At 27.7% G+C, this 27339-nt stretch overlaps 1 protein-coding gene across 2 annotated transcripts; it reads right to left on the reverse strand.

The window, feature by feature from the left end:
* Positions 1 to 473: 473 nt before the first annotated feature.
* LOC148311122 (carbonic anhydrase 2-like) lies at positions 474 to 25404 on the reverse strand. 2 transcript variants are annotated; one of them, XM_088257201.1, is made up of 10 exons: positions 25346 to 25404; positions 22827 to 22903; positions 16572 to 16702; positions 12517 to 12568; positions 5338 to 5370; positions 4920 to 5084; positions 3201 to 3396; positions 2308 to 2374; positions 1104 to 1325; positions 474 to 837 (listed from the first exon to the last, which is right to left on the reverse strand). In XM_088257201.1, the coding sequence occupies exons 2-10, from the start codon at positions 22879 to 22881 to the stop codon at positions 703 to 705; spliced, it is 1056 nt and encodes a 351-aa protein (XP_088113327.1). In that variant the 5' UTR covers positions 22882 to 22903; positions 25346 to 25404; the 3' UTR covers positions 474 to 702. The 2 variants fall into 2 exon arrangements, with proteins under 2 accessions (XP_088113327.1, XP_088113328.1); XM_088257202.1 differs by having other exon boundaries at positions 25351 to 25400.
* Positions 25405 to 27339: the final 1935 nt, after the last annotated feature.

The raw sequence follows: 27339 nt of genomic DNA on the forward strand, positions 1-27339 counted from the left end.
CAGTTTTTTTATTACGGGTAGTAATTGTCACTTAATCCGTAAAATGTTCTTCCGGAATTCCTTTCCGGATAAGCGTAAAACCATTATAAATATCTAATAATCTTTAATCACTCTTTAATACATAATCTCAGATGAGATAACATTAATTACAAATTAGGGAGACGATATGTACAGTATTTTCTATCAACATTTTCTGGATAATTACAAAAAAAACAAAATTAAATAATGATTCAGTTGTTTAATTGATTTATTTATTTCATACATAGTTGACCTGAAGAAAGAATTTTTAAAGTAATATAACACAATGTAAGCGACGAATGATAAAGAGAGAGAATGTTTTATTACCACACCATAAAGTTAACAATGCTTTTAAAACATAAAATAAAAATCTTAAGTTAAAACTGTAAAATATTTAGTTTTTGCATTTTTCTGATGTATGTATGTCTCATAGTGATGTCGTTTTTTCAGCCAGTCTAGTCAAAATATGTTTAAAACGACACTTAATTAAATTTTCAGTACATATTTTTTGGTCGCATAGCTGGAGAGTGAGGCGGTTGGTTTAGAATTCACTAAATTTTATTTAAAGATTTTTTAAGAAATTTTCAGAATCTCAATATTTATATATATTTATATGTGTGTGTGTGTGTGTAAAGGTAAGACGAATATTATTTTGCATTTGAGGAAAAACTTCAAATAAAAGTATCAATCTAAATGGTATCTCTCCCGCCTAAATGGTTTTTGATTTCTTAATAATTTGCGTCTGTTCAAAGGTTGTGTTCTTCTAAAGTTATTTACTATCGGTTGTCCGTTTCGTGTGAATTTCCTGAAAACTTCGACCTGAAAAAAAATTTAAGAGCAGTTAAAATATGCGATTTTCGACTGTGAATTTTTTGACGTATCTAATAAGTTCATATTTGCCGGTCACAAAATTTAAAATAAAGGATTTATATGGAGTATTTTTGTACGGCAAAAACAAACATTTCAGAAAGAGGCATTATGATTAGTTAGTTAGTAAACTAGCTAAAAATATTTAAGGTCTTTCTCAGAGAGTATCAAATAGAATAAAAAAAGTTGATGTGAATAACATTTTCAGAAACACTTACAAATTTCCTGGGAATCGGAAGTTGTTCTGACATAACGATCCATCTGATATTTTCATCACATTTTGGAGTAGTAAGTGATCCTATGTAAGTGAAGTAGGTTGAAGAGGTTTTTACTAGGTCCAGAGGAAAGAATGCTGGATCTATTAATTCACCTCTCTGTACCTTCTGCAGAGTGTTGAGCATCCCGATCACGGATTCGGAGGGCGCTTTTGACCACGCTTCCTGAAACGTAAAGGAAAACGTATTAAAATAAAAAAATTAAAAAAATAACCCTCATGTGGGTACTAAACAATATTTATGCATCCGGTGTATAAATACATATGATCAAAATTAAAATATTGACGTAATTTTATTATTTATTTAAACCATAACCACTCCCTATGTAGAGCATATAGAGCCCACAAACTGTCTTCAAGCTTTTCTATCGGCTGCCAGCTCCTCTGCATCATCCCAAGTCAGATTTGCGTCCCAAAGTTATGACGAGAACTGCTGATGAATTTTTAGCTGTGGTCGTCCTGGGTGGCGCGATCCTGACGCCTTGTAAAAGAGGCAAGCTTGATTTAGGCTCTCAGGAGGCATGCGGAGTACATGGCCAAGCCAACTGAATATTGACGTAAACAAGATATAAAAATAAAACACAACACTAGTATACAATAAATTAATTTGTTAAAAATACAAAATGACTAGAACATCTGTAGTTTCTGAAACTAGTCGTGTTTACATTAATTAACTGAGAACGTGGTTTTATACAATTATTTAATTACACTAAGTTGTAAATATTGTTGTAAGAGGAATAAACAAACAGTATGACTGGTAAAGTACAATAATGCATACAAAGCCTTCACGAAGTTACCCTGATACTGTAGCGTGAGTGGTATGTTTGAATCCGCACACAAACTACATAGAGATGGGTCAATAAAACAGGCTTCCGGGAGAGGCTAATGAAGAGCTTTTTGCGGAATCTTCTTGGAAGTTTATTTATTTTTCTATTAAATAAGTTGACAAAGAATAAAAAAGCGCAATGAATTTTGCGTTGTGTTTATTATTAAACAGTATTTCTTATTTTTAAATTATTTAAGTAGATCATCGGAACAATACTAACAATACCGGTGACATGTCTGTTAAATAAAATAAAATAATGTTTGTTAAAATAAAATCAAATAATATTTTCAGACGAAGAATTTTATTCTTTTTTATGACCTACCTGGAATATAATACCTATTACGGCAACAGCTTCTGGTTCCTTTGATGCTAGAGCTTCTGTAGGGTTGCTGGAAATCAAAATATAAAATTTAATGTATTTCCAAAGCCCTGCTTCAAAAACTTAAGTCAAAAAGCTTTTTAGATATTCTAATATAACACCAAAACTATAAACTTTACACGCGTGTAACAATCACCATTCTTCCCATTATTGACAGCTGCGGTTGTCAATCTGAAGTTTGACTACTTAAATATTTGGAACTCCTGGATATATATATATATATATATATATATATATATATATATATATATATATATATATATATATATATATATATATATATATATATATATATATAAATATTTATATAAATATATATATTGTATATATATATATATATATATATATATATATATATATATATATATATATATATATATATATATATATATATATATATATATATATATATATATATTTATATATATATATATATATATTTGTATATATATATATATATATATATATATATATATATATATATATATATATATATATATATATATATATATATATATATATATATATATATATATATATATATATATATATATAATAAATGTCATGACAAAGTACATATGAGTTCACAACAGCCATCTTCGTTGTATTGAGAAAGTTTTAATTTAAAAAAAATATTGTCTTGCAAAAGCACAGATCTGCTCTTACTTGGATGTATGAAAGATCCGAACCAATTATTTTTACATACTAAGAAACTTGATCACTTAACCTGCCTATGATGAGGTCATAAGCCCTATAAATACCCAGAAATCCATATTCTCCTTTATCTTTAAGATGTTCTATAAGATCGTTAAGATGTCAAAATTGAAAAAAAATACCTAAAAGTTGTTTTGTGATGTACAAAATGCATTTCCAGGGGGTATTGTCTGTAGTTTATGGTGTGTTCAGAGCCGGGTTCATCTCTGTCACCCCAGTGCCAATGCACAGAGGCAAGTTTGTAGATCCCAGACAGTGGACCTCCTTCCATCGTGGGTTGTGGTGAGGTTTCGTTCGCCCAAGGACCTGAGACCTCCACTAGAAAATAAGTTTTTGATCCAATTGACCTTATTAACAATTAACCCAAATAAAAAATGTATGCGGAGATGCATGAACGTGGCAGAGGCGAAGCATGTTTGCAAAGACATAGTGGTGTTGCGTTCTATTCTCTCTGCCTACCCCTGCTGGGAAGCGGCGTGATGTGTGATGTGTTAGTAAGTTAGTTAGTTAAAAATTAATGGGACCTGTATAAAATTAATGGGAGTATTAAATTGAGTTTGATATCTTGATAAGACGAAACGTGTCATATTATATATCATTGTATATATTTAAAGTGGAATCAGATCCAAAAATCTTGTTTTTATTTTGGATATATCACCACAAAATAGAAAAATTAATGGGAAACCATTTTGAGCTATGTTTTATAGATATCCGGGAAGAAAACAGATATTACGTTTTATTCTATATTTATGAAAATGTAAATCTCAAAATTTTAAACCTACTAAAGTTTTTCACAGATTGCTTCAAAATTTGTCACAACGTTGCATCCAAACACGCCCGAGTTTATGTTTTAACGTTTTGGGTTTTTATATGTAAATGTCCATTAGTTCAAATGTTCTATTTGTTTTTGTATATGGACTTTTGACCGGTGTTTTTACCTGTGACGGGTTAAACTATTTCTTTTAAAACATATATGTTCACCGTAATCTTTAGAATGTAAAAGCAACAGACCAAATAACTATATTTTGCTAATAGCGAAAAACGTACTATTTTCAATTTCTTTTCGATTGCATTGTTGCAAATATTAAAAAAAAATTGTTTCCCAAGCATTGTAAAATGAAACAAATTAGAAATATGGGTTTTGTATAAGTTTTCATCTCAATTTGATCATAATGAGCCACAGTAATGCGTGGCCAGCTTAACTAGTGTATATGAATAAAAATTTTGATTTTTGTAAGTTCGAAATGTTAATAATCTTTTACTTTGAAGTTTTTTCACAGTGTCGCATTTTTCTGCAATTTTTGTTGCATTTTCACACGCGCATATTTTCATATATGCGCGGGTTTATGCTCTTTTTTTGTAATCAGACTAAGCCACAGTAATTTGTGCCCCGATTAAAGCAATTCAATTTGGAATAGTAAGTTGTTTAATATATATATATATATTGTATATATAAATATATATATATATATATATATATATATATATATATATATATATATATATATATATATATATATATATATATATATATATATATATATATATATATATATATATATATATATATATATATATATATATATATATATATATATATATATATATATATATATATATATATATATATATATATATATATATATATATATATATATATATATATATATATATATGTGTATATATAAGAAGCTTAATTGAATTATCTGTTTGGTGATGGTTTGCTATGAATATATTATAAATGTGGGTTATATTTTGTGAATATCATGGTGAATAACTTTAGTTTACTAAGAATTTCATGAAAAAAATTGGGTTAAACTAATGCATTGCTTTTTTCTAACCTGTATGTCCATTATTCACAATATTCATCCTGGGATGAATATTATCATAATTTTTAAACGTAATAGTGGAGATTTCAGCAGCGATGATTTTCCCGTTCCTAATATTTATCGGAGATTGTTTACATCCCCCACATTGAGGATATTTCAAATACCAAGTATCTTGACCTAAAAATAAATTTGAAAAATTACACAAATTTTATTATTTATTAAAATTCACAAAAATATATCGTAATAAACCATAATGATGTAATAACACATGAGTTAATAAATATATTTTTATTACGTTATTAAAATGTAATCCATTATAATTAATTAACTTTTGATACGATGTGTGAGAAAAAAATATAAAGATAAAATATATCACATTAAGTTTACATTAACATTTAAAATATTATGAAAAAAAAAAAAATTATATTACCATCATGATCCCAATATTTTGAATCAAAGTCATCTGAAAAAATATAAATCAATTATTTATAATGAAATAAAATAAAATAAAAAATAAATACACTTGCTAATATATCATATGTATATAAATAAGAGAGAAGGCTTAGATTTTTTAGACAAAGAGAGTAGAGTGTAGTTTTCCGTAGTGTACAAATGCTACAAAAAAGGAAAAAAAAAGTCTGAAATAATTGTTCCATGTTAAGATGTATTTAAAAAAAAAACCTTGAATTAAAACACTTTTTCTGAAACAGTTATAAATATAAATATAAACAGTTAAAAATGAGTGCTAAATCCTTAATAACAAATTATATATGAAAATTATTCGAGCTGTACAAATTTAATAAACTTGACTGTTTTTAGAAAAATTTCTTTTTAAATATCCTTTGTTATCAATTAAATTTGTGGTATTGCACTTATTAAGATAAAGAAAACTATATTGGCCAATAATTTATGTTCTATGATTTTTTTTGTTTGTTTGTTTCTTATTGGCAATTGTTTTCTTTAAAATAAATAAAATACATCATGCTGGAAACATTATTTAAATGGGACACGTTATAAATAAATGAAAGTATTTTGTGTAATCAGAGCGACGAAAAATGCCAAAACAACGAAATAAAATTCTTCGCAATTTACGCTACGGTTTCCTAATTGTGAGAAATTACTGACTAGAGATAACCAACATACGAGTACATAGAAAAATAATTGACATAGTAATTTGAACCAGTCGTTTTTTCGACGAAGTAAAAACCAAGATCTGTTTTTTTTCTTAATTCTAAGTAGGTCTAAAAGGGATGTGTCTTCTTTGACATGTGAGAGCTATTAGAGGAAAAGGGTGAAGAAAGTCTGAAGGGTGGTAATTAATTATAGTGTCACCAACATGCTTTTACTAAACAAAGCAAAAAAATCCTGAAAAATGACTCGGCTTTATTTGTAAAAATAAAATGACTGCAAAGAATTTAAAAAATGTTAAATTATTAACGACTTTTCCTCAAACTAAAAAATGCCATAGGCCACCATGCCAGAGGATTCGGATTAGATTTCCCGGAGGGTCAAAATAAATAAAAAATAATATTTTTTCACTTATATTCATTTAATGATACCTTGGACTGGTTGGTACCTGAACCTCAAGGCTGATCACATCGCCTCCTTAAAACTAACGATCGACTAAACATTGCATTGATTTGTTGCAGTGCCCTATGCACTTTAGCTTTATTGTTTAAAGTAGTTTTTGTTATTTTAAAAAAAAAAAATTACTATGGTAACCTTTTCTAACATTTTGAGTGTGTCCAAATACTTGTTCACAAAATCTGGATTATCTCCAATTACAGGAGTTATTTTCATATTATTTTTTTACTTAAACCAGCCTATGACGGTCGTAAGCCCCGTAAATGCCCAGACTTCCATATTCTTCTTCATCTTTTTTTCTAATATGTAAACAAAGAAGAAAATAATAATTCAGTTAGTGAGTAAGAAGGAGGCTTTACAATTGTGAAACTGATGAAGAAAGAGTAGAAAATAAATTATAATAATAATAATTTGAAAAAAATAAAGAAAATAAAATAATAAGAATAATATGAGCAATTTATAGAGCGCTGTTCTCGTGAAAAATCAGCTCAAGAGCTGTTAACAAATTACGTACTTTACGTTTTTTCAGTTTTCCATTACCATATTAACAGTGTAGCATTTGCGTTAAGTTAAATAAAATTTAAAAAAAACTAAAAAAAATTAGCTCCAGATTGCAAACGCGTTTCTTTATTTTGCCTTCTTTCCCAATTTTCCCTCTTACCAAATGAAAAATAGAGGGAACATTGAACAACCTCGGCTCGTAACGCATGTCTGTGCTGAAATCCTTAGTGCATGTTGGTCTTCGGATCGACCAAAAATCGCACGTGTTAGACATTTTGTGTAGTTTTGAGTGTGTAAATGGTGCTATGGTGGTGAAGGGTAGTATTGTTTGCATGCTGTGCTAGTGATCATCCTGACGAAGAGACGGGTACGTCTCGAAACCGGTAGACATAAAAAACTCGGTGAGTGGTTAAATACTGATATTATTTACATTTTTGTAAATAAATATAATAATAAAACCCTTACCGCACCCCAATAGTGCATAGGGCACTGCTTCATATAAACGCAGTGTTATCTAGATCGATTACACATGAAGGAAAGGTGATCAGTCCTCCACTTCAGGTTTCCAGTCCAGTGTAATATTGAATAGATATTGGAGTGAAAAAATCACTTATATTTATTAAACCCCCCTGGGAATCGAACCCGGGACCTCCAGAACGGTAGCCGAGCATGCTGACCATTACACTAAGAAGGCGGACAAAATAAATAAATTAGTAAAAATGACTAACCACAAACTAAATGCTTTAAATATGAATAATATTGAGAAGGGAACAGTGTATTGATTACTATGAATTCTCGGTATAATCAATCCCTTGATTTGGGTTAAGTGGGTATTACAGGTTACAGTCGAGTACTTGAAGATTTTAAATCTTTTTACTAGTTAGTTACGCAACTATAATACCCAACCTCAATATTCTATATGAATTCGTATAGTTGGTCGCACCAACGGGTATAGATGCGGCTGTCTATGTATATGGCACTCTTAGAAGCGAAAAGTTCCGAAAAGTGTGTACCATAAAAGCTAATTGTTTGTTTTTAATTTAAGTTTTACTTGGTAAATACCACTAAGTTAATACCATTAATGCTTGTCAAATACTTATTTAATACCACTTTATAATAAACAAAGGGGTTTATTAAGTAAAACATGAATTAAAAATTGATAGCTTTTACCACAAAGTGACTGCCGAATCAATTAATGAAGCTTATTTTTTTCTTTTTTTTAATGGTAAGATCATTTATTCTAACGAATCATATTTTAAAATTCTTATGATTTACATTACACTGATATTTGTCTATCCTAATAAAACAGCTACTTTGTGTCCAAAATAGTATTTTGCAAAATTATTGAATATCTTCTTGATGGATTTTTGAAAACGGAGACATTTCCGGTACGTGAGTTTGCATATTAATGTAATACTTAGAAACCCGATAACCCTGAGTTCATTTACCCTGTTTCAATAAGCGTGTATTTCATTGAATAAAAGCTCTTGAAACGAAAATATCATTATAACAAATATGTATTTCACCACAAGGGACTCATATACTTTATTAAATGCGCAGGAATTTATTTAACTTGTACAAGAACAGGTATTCCGTCTTTCTTTTCCTCAACGTAATTATTTTTGTGACTTAATTATTTCTCCTCCGTTCCTTTTTTTTAATATCCTGTAAGTAACTAACTAACTAACCATCACGCCACTTCCCCGCAGGGGTAGGCAGAGAGAACATCTCCTCATACATACCCGCCGATTGTTACGACTCCTAACCTGACCACTTTCAAGTATTTGGCATATCTGATCGTGCCATGTGTTTCTCGGTCTTCCTCTGCTTCTTTTCCCACTAACATTCGCCTTATAAATTTGTTTTACCGTTCTTTCCTCACTCATTCGTTCCACATGTCCAAACCATCTCAGCACACCTTTCTTAATATCCTGTACCAAAGGCGTTTTACCAACGGTATTTTCACATGACAAATCACTCCTAGATTTAAGTTCGTAAATGCATTATTGGACTTATCTCTTTGGATTTAGATGCAAACATAATCTTTATTTATTTACTGGGTTAAGATTAAAATTTAAGAATAAAATTAAATGATATTTAATATTTTTATAATGACATAGGTACCTCTCTGATAAAGGGTACTTTTAGATCTGTGATAATTCCGTTCAATGGCTATACAACCCCAACGAACAGGAGCTAGATACCTTTGACGCTACAAATGTTACCAAGCAATTTTTTGCTAAAAATTAACATTAAAATAATTATATTTTTACTATTTTTTTTTGACATCTCATCAAAGATGAAGAAGAATATGGAAGTCTGGGCATTTACGGGGCTTACGACCGTCATAGGCTGGTTTAAGTGATCACTTTACACACGTGTAACATTCACCAATTCTACCCATTATTGACAACCACACTACTCAAATTCTTGGAAGTTCTATATATATGAACCAATTTAGAAACTTTGTTCTTGAATCACTAGAACTTCACTAGAGGCATCTATTGGTGAGATGTAAAGAAGCTTTTTTATTAAGCAGAAACTCTTATATAATAATAATAATAATAATAATAATAGAATTTGAGTAGTGTGGTTGTCAATAATGGGTAGAATTGGTGAATGTTACACGTGTGTAAAGTGATCACTTAAACCAGCCTATGACGGTCGTAAGCCCCGTAAATGCCCAGACTTCCATATTCTTCTTCATTTTTGATGAGATGTCAAAAAAATAATATGAAAATAACTCCTGTAATTGGAGATAATCCAGATTTTGTGAACAAGTATTTGGACACACTCAAAATGTTGAAAATAATTATAATTTCATTCGTCATACGCATGCAAATATCCGTATTATTTATGTACAGATTATTTAAAAAAATATATTTTTACATATTTTCAGTGATGTATTTATTTGATGATCAAAACGAGTAATAATAGCGTTTTTCATCTACTATAGTATAATTTTCTATTGCTAAAATATAGGCTAACATGCCATAAAAAAAGATTATACGTCTTCAAATTGACGTCATGAATTATTTTATTGAAAAAAATTGTTATAACAATACTCTTCTTCTAAAAGTTTTATGAAAATACTTTTCTTCCGGCCTTTTACGTATTGTATGTAAATTAAGATCTTTGGACCTTCGTCATTGGGGATAAGCGAAAGACATTACATAAAACATATATTTATAATTCTAAATTTATTTAGGTGTTCACAGGCGACCGGCGACTAAATTTGCCAGCACTGTATTTGGTAAAATATTTTTATATATTTAAAAAAATCCTTATCCGCATCCGATGATAGAGAGGGCACTGCATCATATAAATGCAGTGCTATCTTGATCGTTAATACATGAAGGAAAGGTGATCAGCCTTCCGCTTTAGGTACCAGGGTAACGTTGAATAAATAAAAAAGTGAAAATAAACATATGTATAGAAACTCTTTCATTTGTATATGAGGTCCGAATCCCGGATTATATTCAAATACACAAGAAACGCCAGAAAATGTCATTTTAATTTCTGTTTAGTAAAAGACCTCTCTTACACAAGAAACGCCAGAAAATGTCATTTTAATTTCTGCTTAGTAAAAGACCTCTCTTATATCACCAAAGATGTCTCTAGGAAAATTTTAGTGAATTTATAAACTATGTTTCGAATTCGAACAATATATTTAGAAGTTCCAAGAATTTGTGTAGTGTGGTTGTCAATCATGGGTAGAATTGGTGAATGTTACACGTGTGTAAAGAGATCACTTAAACTAGCCTATGACGGTCGTCGGCCCCGTAAATGCCCAGATTGCCATATTCTTCTTCATAGGAATATAAAAATAACTCCTAATTGGAGATAATCCAGATTTGTGAAGTATTTGGTCACACTCAAATCTTTTAATGATACGTATTTCTGTATTACATTATTTAATGATTCGGTATTAACTTTGTAGAATGACATGATTATTTTATTCAAATTAAACACTTGAATATACCACTTTAATGAGTTTTATTTTTATTTACGACTAGTTTCGAAAACGAGAGACGTTTTCATCTTCTGGTACAAATTAAAACAGCAAATCAGTTTTAATTTATACCAGAAGATGAAAACATCTGTCGTTTTCGAAACTAGTCGTAAATAAAAATAAAACTCATTAAAGTGGTATATTCCAGTGTTTGATTTTAATAAAATTCTTTATTACATGTACATATATCGTCTCAACTATCTACTAGTGCAGCATGCAGTGCGTTTTGCGAATAATGAAATGATTGGCTTACTATGAGGCATACTCGTACTGATAATATTGCTAAAAAGAAATGAACGTACGCGGTACATGATGCCAAAGGGATCCATGAAAAATAAATATTGATGGGGAATTGTCATTTTAGCTGAAAAGATTAATTAAAAATAAAACATATAGTATATAAAATTATCGATTCTCTTCTATACATAATAATTAATCATCGGTGTCTCAACTTGTTTTAAAACAACATTTGTTCAACATCTTACGTTTTAGATACATACATGTTGTTGAATTACTACCCATATATGTAAGGGTTCCAGGAACATTGCATATAAAGAAGTTCCAAAAATTAACAAAATATGGGTGTAAAATAATGGGCAGGGTGGTAAATGCTACACAAGTGTGTAAAGTAATCACTTAAGCTAGCCAAAAACTATGTCATAAGACAAAAAAGATAAAAAAATAAACGTTAGATGTTTCATCACAAGTTGAAATACATAAAATATTTATATGTCAACCGAAGGGTGAATTTTCAAATGTCTAAAAGAATAAATATTTTTTTTCATAATCATTTAATTTCACTAAAGGGCATCAAAGTATAAATAAATTGGCAAAATTGGAATTTTTTTATGTTATTCGTAGATACTTTGTGGCACGTTTTATAAACTTTATAAAATAAACCTACTTTTAAATTTATATTTGAAGCACTAACTTTGTGATTTTCCATTTATAATTAAAATGTAACTAATTACATTTTAATTATAACCCTATTTTGTTTTAAACCACTTTATATTGGTAATATACGTTATTGTCGTAACTGGTTGGAGAAAATTACCAATAAAAGTGCTTAAGAACAAAGTAGTTTTATTTTTAAAATAGTTGAATAATTGCATCAAAGCGTAGCTTAATTTTACATAAACGATTTACGTTTATTTAAAATTAATTTTAAATATTTTTTTTAGTTGGCATGATGCGTCTCATTTACATTTTATCGTATCATTATTTCCATTTTCTCTACCTTTCTTGCAGAAAAGTCTCTAAAATAAAGACTTTTCGGATTATTACTCCAGAAATAAAAGTAGAGTCGGTTGTCCACAGCTGCACATATGCACTTAGATGTGTTCTATAAGAAATATTAATAATAACAGAAATGCAGGTGCCCATGCTACTTGACGTGGCTAAATGTTGACTGGCGTCTTAAAGGTACTTTCATTCAATTGTTAAAAAAGAAAAATTCTATTACTTTCTAAAAATATTTCTTTAAGGTTAAATTGATATGTTAATATTACTTACCGATCTTATCATCGTAATTAGTCACATTGAAAGGTCCAGCAATTGCATCAATCTGAAAAATGTAAATTGCACATTATAATATACTGCTACTACTACCATCACGAAGTTTCGCCGCAGAGGTAGGCAGAGGGGATGGAACGGCTCACTCTTCTGTCTTGATATACACTCCTCGCTTCGTTCACATTCATACATCTAGTCATACATGCTCTCGTTACGATTTTACACACCACCAGATTTTAGGTTCTAATTGATCTGATGGTTCCGAGTCTTTTTCGGCCATAGTTATTCTCTCGTTATCCTATCTCTCCACCTTTATAAATCTTCTTAATCTCTCTTTTAGTTATCCCTCGTTCCTTATATTATCTATTATTATTAATAAATTATTCTTCTTTTTTCATTCTTATTATGAAGAATGAAAAGAGAAGAAAATAATTTTAAAATAAAAGTTTTTGTTTACTGTAAAGAGATATATATATATATATACATATATATATATATATATATATATATATATATATATATATATATATATATATATATATATATATATATATATATATATATATATATATATATATATATATATATATATATATATATATATATATATATATATATATATATATATATATATATATATATATATATATATATATATATATATATATATATATATATATATATATATATATATATATATATATATATATATTTATATATATATATATATATATATATATATATATATATATATATAAATATATATATATATATATATTTATATATATATATATATATATATATATATATATATATATATATATATATATATATATGTATATTTATATATATATATATATATATATATATATATATATATATATATATATATATATATATATATATATATATATATATATATATATATATATAAATATATATATATATATATATATATATATATATATATATATATTTATATATATATTATCAACAATTACTACTATTTTTTTGACATCTCTTTTCAATATAGATGAAGAAGAATATGAATGTCTGGGCATTAACGGGGCTTACGACCGTCATAGACTTGTTTGAGTGATCACTTGAAGCAGCCTATGACGGTAGTAAGCCCAGAAAATGCCTATTCCATATTCTTTTTCATCTATGTCAAGTTTTTTATATGAAAAATAACTTGATTATTTGGTCACACTCAAAATAATGTGTTGTTAACAAATAATACAATGAAATTTATCGTCTGAGAACTCAGTAATGTGATAATATTACAAGATTACTAACTATGCTACACTGTGAGCAAAAAAAATGTTGAGAAAAGTTTTTTCTTCGTTCACATCATTTGAATTATAATATTGAACATATTTTTTTAAATTACCGTGTAATCCACTAAAACACTTTTTTTTGTAAAAAAGAAAACTAGAGGTCTTATTGAAATACACGGAGTGAAAGTTTGTCACGCAAAGTGAATTTTAAATTATTGCCAAACTTTTTTTGCCTTTAAGTTTGTCTTAAAAATATTTTTATTTATTTCAAGGTATCCATTCCGAAAGTAAAAATGGGCTCCATTAAAAATATATATTAATAAAACTATTATTTTATTCCAACTACTAGATAGTAATACATTTTACAACTATGTATATGTATATTAACAATCGATTTCTGACTAATCATATTTTTAAAATTATTTATTTACTGGCTGTATCCGACAATGCGTTACTGTGGCTCAGTATGGTTATATGTTAAGAAAAAAAAATTCACAGTTCACGAATCTCTAATTCGATTAATTTCATAATGCTTGTAGAATAAATATCATATATTGAAAATCCATTAAACAATACTGCAATCAAAAAGATTGAATGTGACTACAGCTGTCAAGAAGCATGATTTCCGTATTATATGAATGCAAGGTGATCAGTCCTGTGCTTTAGGCACCGGTAAAGAGTATTATTAGATAAAAAAAATAATTGTTTGTTTATTTTAAAAAATTACTAGTTATAATAATTTCGATTTAATTCTACTCATATTGATGTGAATCGATGATAATAATTTACGATTAACTGCGAATGACATGTGCAATTTAAGGTTTAATTGTCCATGGTACAACACATCGCTCACTCCTTTAAAGAACGTCATAAATCAAAAAACGAAAGTTTTCAGTTGTGCATATTTTCGGAATTCCCAAAAAAATGCACTATATCCCAGAAAAAGAGGCATATTTCTAACTTAATATTTACCCGCTACTGGGCAGAAAGTATTGTTTTTGCATTTTGAAGAAAAGGTATTGTTTAATTATTTTTTTAAAAAAACTAAATATTTTTCAAATGGAGAAAAAACCTTCGGGTTTTACGTAAAAAGATATGTTTCACAGTAAAAATTTCAGTAAGTGGCTTGATGTTTATTTTTAATACATTGTATTATATTTTCAAACTTTAAAAACGTTCTCCTGAAAAATCAAGTATTTTGATTTATGACGTTCTTGAAAGGAGTGAGCGACATGTGTCACCTACAGAAATTTAATTGCCAATATTGAAAATGAGGGGTATAACAGTGAATAAAATATGAACAGTCAAACAAACATTGGTTTGTGTATAGAAGTATATTAGAACTAATTTGAGTTAGTTCTACTATACGCATAACCTTCGCGCTAGTGCGAGCAATAATTTGACAAAGTTTTATCTTAACCAGATGAACGGTATTGCAACGCATAAAATTTGAAAAATATTAATTTCTATGTGAAAGATGATTTGATTTGTCTTTGTCATTTAGTCATAATCAGCAAACATGTATTAAATTCACATTTCGTATTTGACTTGTAAATTAAAAAATAATATAAATGAATTTTGAATTAAAAGTGAAACTTCTGCTTACGGCCTTTTGTTTACGCTAAAGATAATTAGGTTTTTTTAATAAATTTATAAATATAAAAAAACATGCATACATTTTACAAAAAAATGTTTTAAAAGCGTATTATTTTTTAGTTGGAAACAAGAAAAATTAATGTCAACTTCACTACGTAGTTAAAGCGTTTCAGAAATCTGGTAAAATATATAAGTTCATTTTCTTTTTAGCTTTGCGAAACACCTAAAATGCACATCAATAAAAATTAAAATAAAATAATTTGTTTTATCCATATATTAATTATAAAAAATGACAATAATTTAATTCACTAGTTTTCCAACCATAACCCGTTTCACTGCCCATGCGTAATAATAAGCAATGATTAAAGAAAACACTTCGTTTTTTACCACTTGAGTTTTATTATAGACTACATGTTTCAGAAGTTAAACTTCCATAAAAAACGAAGTGTTTTCTTTAATCATTGTAACATGTCTTACCACAAAGTCAATGCCGAAACAATAAATAAAATACGTAATAATAACCATAATTTGATTTTTTATTATTGTACAACTTTTAAAATTATAGCATGATTTCTCTGATTGTCAAGATTTATTAACTTGCAGGCGTGATAAAACCAATTTTTGATTATAAAAATAAAGTCAATTGTATATTATTTTGATGAGATCTGAAATTACAGACTAATATCAAGTGAGTATTAAAAAATAAGACAGTTGTCCATTATTTTAATGAGATCTGATATAATGAAGAATATTTGATAATATTTGAATAAACGCCTGAACGGTAAAATATATCCTTCCATCTATCGTATTTCTTGTCACTCAAGAGGATCAATGAACTAAATAAAGTTTATTGTATTATTTTTTTATCAAAACGTAGCTTATATGATTTACAATTTTTTTAAATACTGTGTGTATAAAGATGATAAGATTAATATTTGAATAAAAAAACAGTGTATGCAAAATATCACTCTTTGAGTTTATCAATGTAAATACGACTCGTTCTACAGATGTTCTCATCAACAGGTAAAAATACAAACATCTTGTATTTTCACCTGTTTAACTTCTCGAAATTAGTCATGTTTGCATTAGTAAATTCAATAAGTGGTCTCATAAAAGTGTTTATTTAAAATATTTAATGAAAAAAAATATTTAATAAAACAAATAAGATAATTTATAGCTTACATCGACACTCCATAGCTCGCCTTTGTCAGTGCTTCCATTATAATCTACCCTTAGTGAGTTCCTTAGAATTGATATTTTTCTCTCCCTTCGCATTTCACAGTTTTCCGTCTCTACTTGGTCGAAAACACATCCTGAAAAAATATATTTAAAAGTTCAGTCGCATGCTCGAAAGAGCTTTTCGAGTACCAGGAATTACCAGGTGAATATAAATAAGGATGTCGTTAATCCTAACAGTCTTAATTTCAGTAAAAAATATATTCATGCTTATTTTTAAGATCATGTTCTTCACGAATTTAAATATAAGAAAACTTCCTTAATTTAATGAACGAATGCTTTTAAAATAAATAATTTGCTGTAAAAAAATATTCAAAATTCACATTTTTGTGGCTATCCTAACACATAATATGGAAATAATAATGCAATAGATTGATGCATTATTATCTTGATCATTTTTCACAAGACGAAAATTTTATCACTGATTGTTTAGTATTGGATAAGGAGAAGGTATGAAAGATTTTGAATAAAATTTCAGTTAATTATTTTTTTTACTTCCTTTTAAATATTTCTATCAGGCTGTTGTTTTTCATTCATTCCAAATTTTGCTTACATGGTGATAGGTAAATACAGAATTACTTTACACTAAAGTTGACCTGAGGAAGGAATGGTCATTCCGAAACCGGTATTGTGTGAAGTAGAATTTTTAAGTCGTATTACATAAATGAAACGATGAATCATTCATAATAAGGAGAGTGTTATGTCATGATTTGTATGTATTTTTTCATTTTAAGTATAAAAAGTTTAATATTCTATTAATATTTTTACGTTTTTCAACAAGAATAGTAAAGACTCTTTTCTGTTTATAAAAATAAATTTATTTACTTGGGTACTTCTAAAAAATAAATCTTTATCATAAAACATTGGAAATATTTGATGTGTATCTAATTTCACTGTTCACAAATGTCGGGTTGTGGTCCCGTGATTAGTGTCGTGGACTCTTGAGTCAGAGTTTCTCGGTTCGAACCCACTCTACCACAATTTAATACCTTTTTCTAATAATGAACCGCTCAGGCTCACAGAAAAAGTATGAAATCGAAGTTTTTTGTAAAAAATAAAAAGACAATTAATGCTCTTTTTTTAAATAAAAAAATCTTGATTTCGATCCACTTGTGTTACATTTTCAGTAGTGTGGTTAAAGCACGAGTAAAATAGTGAACGTCACGTGTATACTTTATATTTTATCACTTAAAACCAGCCTTTGACCTGTCGTAAGCGTTTTTCTTCATATATTCTGAAATATCAATAAAAAATCCTTTTACATTGGCTGTGTGCGTACAATTCGCAATTGCGTTTTTGTAGTGATGATTTCAGCCTTGAAAAATATGAATTCCGCATAATTTAACTGTTGCGCTAAGACATAGTAATGGCCTTACAAGTTTATTGATGCTCAGCGTCATTTCCGATTACACTATTGGCAATGCGGTACTTGGTATAAATATCTAGAAGTTATAAAAGATGTATCAAAGAATTTATGCAACCATCGTCAATGCATGCTCCGTGACTATCAACAATTTGTTCATTTTTATCTCAGCGATATTCGTAAACATAATTAAAGAATATTACAATTTTTTTTAAACAACAGGTTAAGACATATGTGTACCTTAAGGCCTTACTCGCAATAGTATAATTCAGTTGCCGTCTGGCAGCGCTGAGAGCCGGACGTCGTCAGTTAACGTCCATTTTTTTATAATTTGCAAATTGTTTTCTTTTTTTGATATTTTAAATTATGTAATGAAAAAATACTTTCAATGTTAAAAAAAATCGCCCTTACTTTTCAATCATTTTTTTTCAACCATAGATTTTTTTTTATTTTTTTTTATTTTTTCAAAACAAAAACAATATTTTAAGAAAAAAAATCAATAACATCAAATATTACCTGGGTTTATATGTAATAATGTTCAGTTTTGTAAAATACAGGTAATGAGTCTATGTTTAAGTATTTTAACATCATGGTTTAATTTTAATGACAATCGTTCCGCTTTTAAGGAATTACATAATTAATTAAAAAATTAAAATTTTCTCGGCAAACAGTCGCAAAAAATAGTAGAGTTTTAAATTTAGTGAAGATTTTGAATATAAACATTTTTCATACAAATTTTATTCATCTAGTATGCGTTGTAAAATTTACAGGGAACCCATAATAATAAAGTTTATTTTACAAAAGAAAAAAAACAGTAAAAAACTGATTCTTAGTATGTCACGCAATTCCGAACTGTCAATTTTAGGAATTGCAATTATTTCAACTACTGACCTGACCACTTTAGGGCATTTATATTGTTTAATAATATTATATTTTTTATTATTGATTATTGAGCCTCCAATTGTTAACGAGTGGTTAAAGCTTTAACAATAGACATTTGTAATACTTGACTCTGCCAAGGTTCTCTATGTCTTCTTCTGCTTCCATGGTTTATACTACCAACCATATTTTCCTCACAAATTTTATTAAATGTTCCTCCTTCACTCATTCGATTCACATGCCCGAACCATCTCAACACATCATTTTCGTTATGCGAGGAAAAAAACAATCAAGTAATGGTTTATATTACCAACTACATTTGCCTCATAACTATTATTATATGTTCCTCCTTCACTCATTTGATTCACATGCCCAAACCATCTCAACACATCATTTTCGTTATGCGAGGAAAATAACAATCAAGTCATCAAATTACCCCAAATACATAAATTATAACAAATCATAATATAACCTAATAACGAGAACACGTTATTTTATTATCATATAGAAGTAGGTGTATCAAATAACGATGTTATCTCTTGCATAAGTAAGTTAGTTATCGATGCATTAAATACTACGTAATGTACAATAAAACTTATTTTACATAATTGCGGGAATAAGTGATCCCGGAACAAAGCGGGGAGTAATTATAATTTTATAATTCCAACGCTAACGCAACGGATCAATCGTGAATTCTTGGCATAATCGTCAGTTTTTAAGCACGCGAACTTAAGTTTCGGTATTTGAGTGTTAGACTTAAATTTAAGGAGAAGGATGGCTTCCTTTTCACAGTACGAATAATAATAATTCACCCAGTTTTCTCATTATCTTGGTGCAGGGGTTGTAAACCTGTTTTCTATGGACCATTGTCAGTCTGATTTTAGGAGAATATATTGAATTTTGCAGAATAACTAAAATATATATATACAATATATATATATATATATATACAATATATATATATATATATATATATATATATATATATATATATATATATATATATATATATATATATATATATATATATATATATATATATATATATATATATATATATATATATATATATATATATATATATATATATATATATATATATATATATATATATATATGTATATATATATATATATATATATATGTATATATATATATATATGTATATATGTATATATATATATATATATATATATATATATATATATATATATATATACATATATATATATATATATATATATATATGTACATATATAAAATATATATACATATATAAAAAAAATATATATAAAAAAAAAATAATAAAAAAAAAGAAAAAAAAAAAAAGGTCAACAAATACATTGTATAAGATTCGCTGATGACATCGCCCTGATAGCAGAGGACGAGAGTGACATGAACCACATGTTAAACACTCTCTCTAATGCTCTGGATAAGTTCCATTTGAAAATTAATGCCGCCAAAACAAAATCAATGATCGTTGAAAAAGAGCAATCTGACCTCCATCCAACAATACTTCTCGGAAATAGAGTAATTCAACAGTTGGATCAATTCTGTTATCTGGGTAGCACGCTAACATATAACAATAAATGTACCCTAGACATAAAAAAGAGGATAACGCTAGCCAAGCAAACTTTTATGAAAAAGTACAGCCTCCTATCAAACAAACATTTAAAAATTGAAGTAAGAAAAGGATTCATAAAGGCTTTTGTTTGGAGTGTTTTGTTGTATGGGTGTGAAACCTGGACCATCCAAAAGTACGAAAAAGACCGGCTTGAAGCATTTGAGATGTGGGTTTGGAGGAAGATGACCAAAACATCATGGGTCGTAAGGAAGTCCAACGAAAAGGTGTTGCAGGACGTAAAAGAAAGAAGAGAGCTTATAAATCATATTTTGAAGAGGAAGGCCAAGCTAATAGGGCACTCAATTAGACATAGCACCTTTCTTAGCAACATCTTCGAAGGAAGAATCTTGGGAAAACGAACAAGAGGCCGCCCAAGAACTTCATACTTCCAGGATTTGAAGCGGCTCATGGACGTCTCCTCCTATTCGCAGCTCAAGAGGATGGCGACTGACAGAGACAAGTGGCTGACACAACAAGGCGCTGCCTTTAGAAGATGATGATGATATACATATATGTAGAACCATTAAAATTGATCATTGAATTTAGTAAAAAAAAAATACACATGTTGAAATTATGGCAATCAATAATAAATAATTTGTAATATACATGTAATTTATCCCGCCTACTAAAACAATTAAGAATATTTCTCTCTGTCAACTTTGCTTTAGTACCTATCTATCTCTGAAGAAGACAAGGTACTTGTCGATACCGGTAGAAAAATAGTACCCAAAGAGTGACCAAAAACGAGGTGGTTTGATTAAATTATTTTTTTTTTAATTGTCAATTTTTCTGCGAATTAAAAAAAAAAACTTTTTTTCGCCTATGATCACTGGTTATGAAACAATGTCCTGAGTGATTTCGCTTAGTGGCTAGAGGCTCGTTAAAGGCTCGGAGATAAATTAATATCAACTTAACAACAAATTTTGTTTGGTCCTCATCAATAACGTATTTTATATTTAACATCAGATCTTCAAAATAAGTCGTAAATTTACAACTGGAAATCCTTATATAATTTAATACTTTCTTAGACATGACATTCTAAAATTACTGGTAGAATTTGTAAAACAAACAAAAAACGAAAACTTTGTAATACGGTGTATTTAGACTGTCAATTTTTTTATTTATTTTACTATCATCTTTATGATTTAATTTTAGTTTTGCCTTGATTTGTTCTTCTTCAAACACAAATATTTCAATTCATATTATTTTCGCACACCTAAGTAGCTCATTATGAAAATCAGGAATTAACTGTACTCGAAATTAGTGGCTGACTCAGTCCACGGCAATAGACAAATCTCCATAATCTGATTTATATTGTCAAATATCGCTCACTCCTTTCAACAACGTCATATTTAAAAAATCCTCAATTTTCAGTTGGATGTTTCCAAAATGCCCAAAAATGTAATATATCCTAGCAAAAGCAGCATATTTTAACACAATTTTATATTTACCCTCAACAGGGCAGAAAGTGTTGTTTTTGCAATTTGAAGAAAAGGTATTGTTTAAATATTTTTTTTTAAATATACTGAATATTTTTCAAATGAGGAAAAAACAGTTAGGTTTTACCTTAAACGATCTGTTGCACAATAAAAAGTTCAATAAGTGGCTTGATATTTATTTTCAATACATTTCATTATATTTTTAAACACCAAGATTGAAAGGAGTGAGCGAAATGCAATATTTCAATATTTGTAAAATATTCTTTATTTTTTTATTATTCATTTATTTATTTATTTATTATTTATTTTTTTAAATTTAAAAGATTATAGATATATTCACGGAAAGAGTTTAAGATAGGAAAATTAAACGTATTTGTTTAAACTGAGAAAAACATGAGAATATTTTAAAAGACGTACTTCAAAGACTTTTGTGAAACAGGGTTAAGCAACGTGTAAGTTAACCGTTTCATTGCATGAAAAGGAAGTTTTACAAATGTTTTCTCGAGTAGTTTTTCCTTGAAGGAAGAACTACTCGTTCCTGTCTTAAGATGTTTTCGGGAAGTGAATAAAAAAAAAACATTTTTCAGGCACTAAAAATAAATATTTCAACACATCACTTTGGTTGATTCAATAAAATGAATTAAAAGGTGTATTAAAAATAAATTGAATAAAACTTATTTTAGATTATGTTAATAAAACAGTGCAAAAATATTCCAAATTATAAATAACACATCGAGTGACATGTTAGAATGATGAAAAATAAAAACACCTTGTAATCTGAAATCAATAAAATAGCATAGCTAACAAAAGAAACTCTAAAAGAACAAATACTCATGATAATATTTACAAATAAAAAAATATGAATATTGGAATAAATACGTACGAATAAAACTTACCGATTGCGAAATTTATCAAAACCGATGATATAAACACACGAGTTATCCATGACATAGTTGCGATTTTATAAGAATATCTGAAAAAACAAACTTCATGTAAATAAATATTATATATATATGTATATATATATTTATTTATATATATATATATATATATATATATATATATATATATATATATATATATATATATATATATATATATATATATATATATATAAATCGTTTTTTTAACAAAACAATTATAAGCTAAGAGAAAGAATATATCATTCATACTTGTTTTCACATAACGCACGATTGATAAAAAAAAAGAAATGTTAAGCTAGGATATTTTTTAATTCATCCTGTCAGATTATCACGTTAACAGTACTGTTAATTAATAATAATCGTGATACTTAACAAAAACTATTACTCAATAAAAACGAAAAACTGTTTAAAAATCAACACACAACCAAATAATAATATCAAATTTAAATAAATTTTGATAATTTTTTAACGCATATTATGTTTAACTTTTCGTAAAAGAATTAAATAAAATTGCGTAATCGAAGATTTTAAATATAAAAATCTAATTAAGATAATCAAGAAAACGAGTAAACAAACATATTTAAAGAAAAGTGTAATAAATATTGATGAAGACTTAATTTGCTTAGCAATTAATGTAACTAATATAACTCAATTGCAATGTCAACCGATTCAAACAGCTTTTCTCAAGACAATTGTCAGTATTAATTAGTATTCAAATCCCGTCATATTGAAAGTTATGAAAAATGTGTTTGTCAATTACAATAAAGATAATTATTGATTAAGTGTTCTAAAATGCAAACAATTTTGAGATATTTATTATTATTTACGATACCAAATGAAGAGTATTTTCAATATTTAACCACTTACCTTGTTATTTCAAATATGTTACTTTTAAAATAACTTTGCTTAACAATTACTATTTAAACTAAATTATAATGTCAACCAATTTTGAATTGTCTTTCTTAAGACAGCCGAAAGTATTTTGTTTTGATTAAGAAATCGCTTTCTTCAAAACCGGTTATATTGTGCGTTATGAATAAAATGTATTTGTCAATGACAGTACCTATAGATAATTATAATTTGGTGTCCAAAAATGCATAAAATTTTACGAACTTTATAACTATTTCATCATGTTTTAACACAAAGTAACTGCCGAAACAATAATTAAAATATTATAAACAACATTTAAAAAAAGTATTATCAATATTTTAATCGCTAACATTGAGATTTTCAAAATATGACTTACACAATATCTTTGCTAAAACAATTGCAATTATAACGTTATTATAATGTCAACCGATTTCGAAGCAAATAGCTACTTTCTCAATACAAACGAAAGTTTTAAATAGTTTGTGTGAAGAAATATTTTTTCTTCAAACCGGTAGTTTTATAAGTAATGAAAGAAATGAGTTCGTCATATGATACAAAAAAGTAATACTATTTACGATATGAAAATAAAAGTAAAATAATTATTTAAAGCACTTACCCTATGATTTTTAAAGTTTATAAAATACTATTAATAACTTTGCTAAGCAGAAACTTAAAGTATTATAACTTATTTTTTTATTAATAACAATTATTAGCATTGATTAGTCTTGAAGGGCAAGCTGTTTGCTTCGAACCAGTTATTTTCAAGCTTTAAACGAAATATGATTGTTAATTATATTATAAGTGATTACTTATTTAGTATCAATGGTGCATTGTGTATGATAAATCATATTTATTGAATGATAAATATAATAAAATAAAATAAAAAAATAAATTAAAAGAAAAAATTAAATAAAAAAGGTTTGAAAAATTCTTTTGAATAACTGCAAAAGTAAAACAAATATTTGAATGATTTAAACTATCGTGAAATTCTAAGAAATGAGTTTTTTTTATATATATTATTTGTTATTTATTGTCACATTTTTACTTGCTTAAATCGCAAGATGAGGATACAAGGGTCGAAATGAGCTTTAGATATAAATAACGATGAAATCAATCTTATATATGATGTACATAAAACTACTCATGATAAAGCTGACAGAGTTTTATCAATTGATGTTAACTTAGATTAGATAAATAACTTTATTTTTTTTAAAAATGTGTACTTCCTTTACTTTAAAAGTCCCTCTCCTAGCACAAGAGCTTTGTTTTTTTAAAGGCTCAGCGCAACTAAATTTATAAGATTGTATGAAGTAGAAATGTATTAAAATTGTATTAAATTCTTTAAAAAAATAGTTGGTTATAATTATATTTTAAATAATAAAAAAAAGATTTTATGTTTCACATTACTAACTTGATAATTATATGAAATAATAAATTTAATAAATGAATTTAATTTCATGTAAAATAAACCCGTGATCAGTCTGTCAGAATAATTTAATTTTGTATGGTCATATTTGATAGATTTTTGTGCATAATAATATGAAATGCAGTGATTATTCCAGGCTAATTAAAAGAAAACCAGAAAAAATAATTAACAGAAGATGAAAAAAGAATCGGTAAACCTTACTGCTACGGCACAAGTTCACAAGCGTCGGTTACAAAAACGTCTGATCGCTTTACATAATAATTCATACAGCCAGGTTCTCATTGCATGTCTTGATATTTAACTTAATACATCGGAGAAGACAGCGTACTTGAGTTAACCTTCGCGTTGCTGGCAAGGGGTTTTACGTACTCATCGTAATTAAAAAAATCTCAATAAATGCCTTTTTTTATATTATTTTTTGACATCTCATCAAAGATGAAGAAGAATATGGAAATCTGGGCATTTCCTTTTTTTTTTTAAATTACCTAACGTCTAAGTGACTCTAAAATCTAGCTACGGCTTATGTAACACCTCTTATCATGTCCCTATTCAGGCTTCAACTTTATAAGTTTCATAGCCTATGCCTACTTGTGAGTAAATTTACTCTTTACGTTTAAATTTACTATAATTTCATGTAATTCATGAGTGAAAATTCTAGGCAAAAACACTCGCTAACTTCTTTTCCTTCCTTCTTATAGATCCTAGGATCTGTCTGTTCCGTTATCCATTTCCTATGGTGTAGACTGCCAGCTATCATGCCAAGTCTTCCAGGTGGTATTCTTCTGTCTGGGTTTTCTCGAAGAGCAATTAGAGCCAGTCTATAATCCTGCATTCTATTAACACGGGCATTACAGAATCTTCGCTGGCTTTTCCATCTAACTATATTTTCTAATACACATTTTCCGAATTTCCGTATTTTAAATTCGGTCTTTTAACGTGTTTCAGGTTATGCACCTCAATGTCCTCATTTCTGAAGTTCTGAGAAGAAATTTGGTTCTCACTGTGTTTGTTATGGTCTCAATCTTATATATCGCACACTACTTTCAAGAACGACATAAATCAAAAAACTTGATTTTTCAGGAGAACGTTTTTATAGTTTAAAAATATAATACAATGTATTTAAAAATATATCAAGCCACTTACTGAATTTTTTATTGTACAATAGATCTTTTTCGGTAAAATCTGAAGGTTTTTTCTCTATTTAAAAAATACTTAGGATATTTAAAAAAATAATTAAACAATACCTTTTCTTCAAAATGCAAAAACAACACTTTCTGCCCTGTAGCGGGTAAATATTAAGTTAAAAATATGCATCTTTTGCTGAGATACAGTACATTTTCTGGGCATTCCGAATACATGCTCAACTGAAAATTGACGATTTTTGATATATGACGTTCTTGAAAGGAGTGAGCGATATGTCAACTGATCTTACAAATGTCTTTTATATTTTTACTTATTTTTCAATATTATTGTGTTTATTCTTCCAGATTTTTTCTCTAATGCACCCAATCTTACAGCCGCTTAATTGACCTGTCTTAGAGAGGTTGCATAGAGGTTGTCAGTACTACTGATGTCAACTCCTAGATACTTGAACTCCATTATCCGCTCACTTATTTAATTTTCCAAAACTAGTTAACATCTTATTGTTTTTTTTTACTTATTGAAAGAATTTTGTTATAAATATAATATGTGAAAAGGTTAAGTAAAGAATTTACGAAAACAAAACCAAACTTACAAAATCTGGTTTTGGTTATGAAGTTAATTATTTTTCCATAATTTGGTGCATTTCGCATTCAGCTAGAGATAATGGTGATAACACTTTATTATTATTTTTTCAGTCACTAGTTTGTTCAGCCTATGGGCGGTCAAAGGAATTAATGTACGAATGTCATAGGAATGTAAACTGAACGTTTACACATTTTTGCAATCCTATTTTTGTTAAAAAAGGGATGGAGAAGAGATGAATTGAAAATATTTTTCATTCCTTTGCTATTGTTGAGAATTAATTGTTCATCCAAGTACAATACGGAGCCATTTACATATAACATATTTATATACAATACCTTTGGTTATATTAGGGTTAAATAAAACAAACAAAAGATATTTCACGTTTATTTATTATTATCTCTTCCATAAAATATAATGCATTTATTAATGAATGTAAATTATGTGTTACACATCACTGAATAC

Source organism: Brachycentrus maculatus, unplaced genomic scaffold, assembly GCF_059751285.1.
Source record: "Brachycentrus maculatus isolate JH-2025_06_01 unplaced genomic scaffold, ASM5975128v1 h1tg000074l, whole genome shotgun sequence".
Classification (NCBI taxonomy): domain Eukaryota; kingdom Metazoa; phylum Arthropoda; class Insecta; order Trichoptera; family Brachycentridae; genus Brachycentrus; species Brachycentrus maculatus.

Bases quoted from the DNA above. Each gene is read 5' to 3' on its own strand.
- LOC148311122 (XM_088257201.1), bottom strand. From the start codon at position 22,881: ATGTCATGGATAACTCGTGTGTTTATATCATCGGTTTTGATAAATTTC. The intron at 16,703-22,826 runs GTAAGTTTTATT...ATATTTTTTCAG, and splicing joins TTTGATAAATTTCGCAATCG to GATGTGTTTTCGACCAAGTA. The intron at 2,375-3,200 runs GTATTTTTTTTC...TTTGATTTCCAG, and splicing joins CATCACAAAACAACTTTTAG to CAACCCTACAGAAGCTCTAG.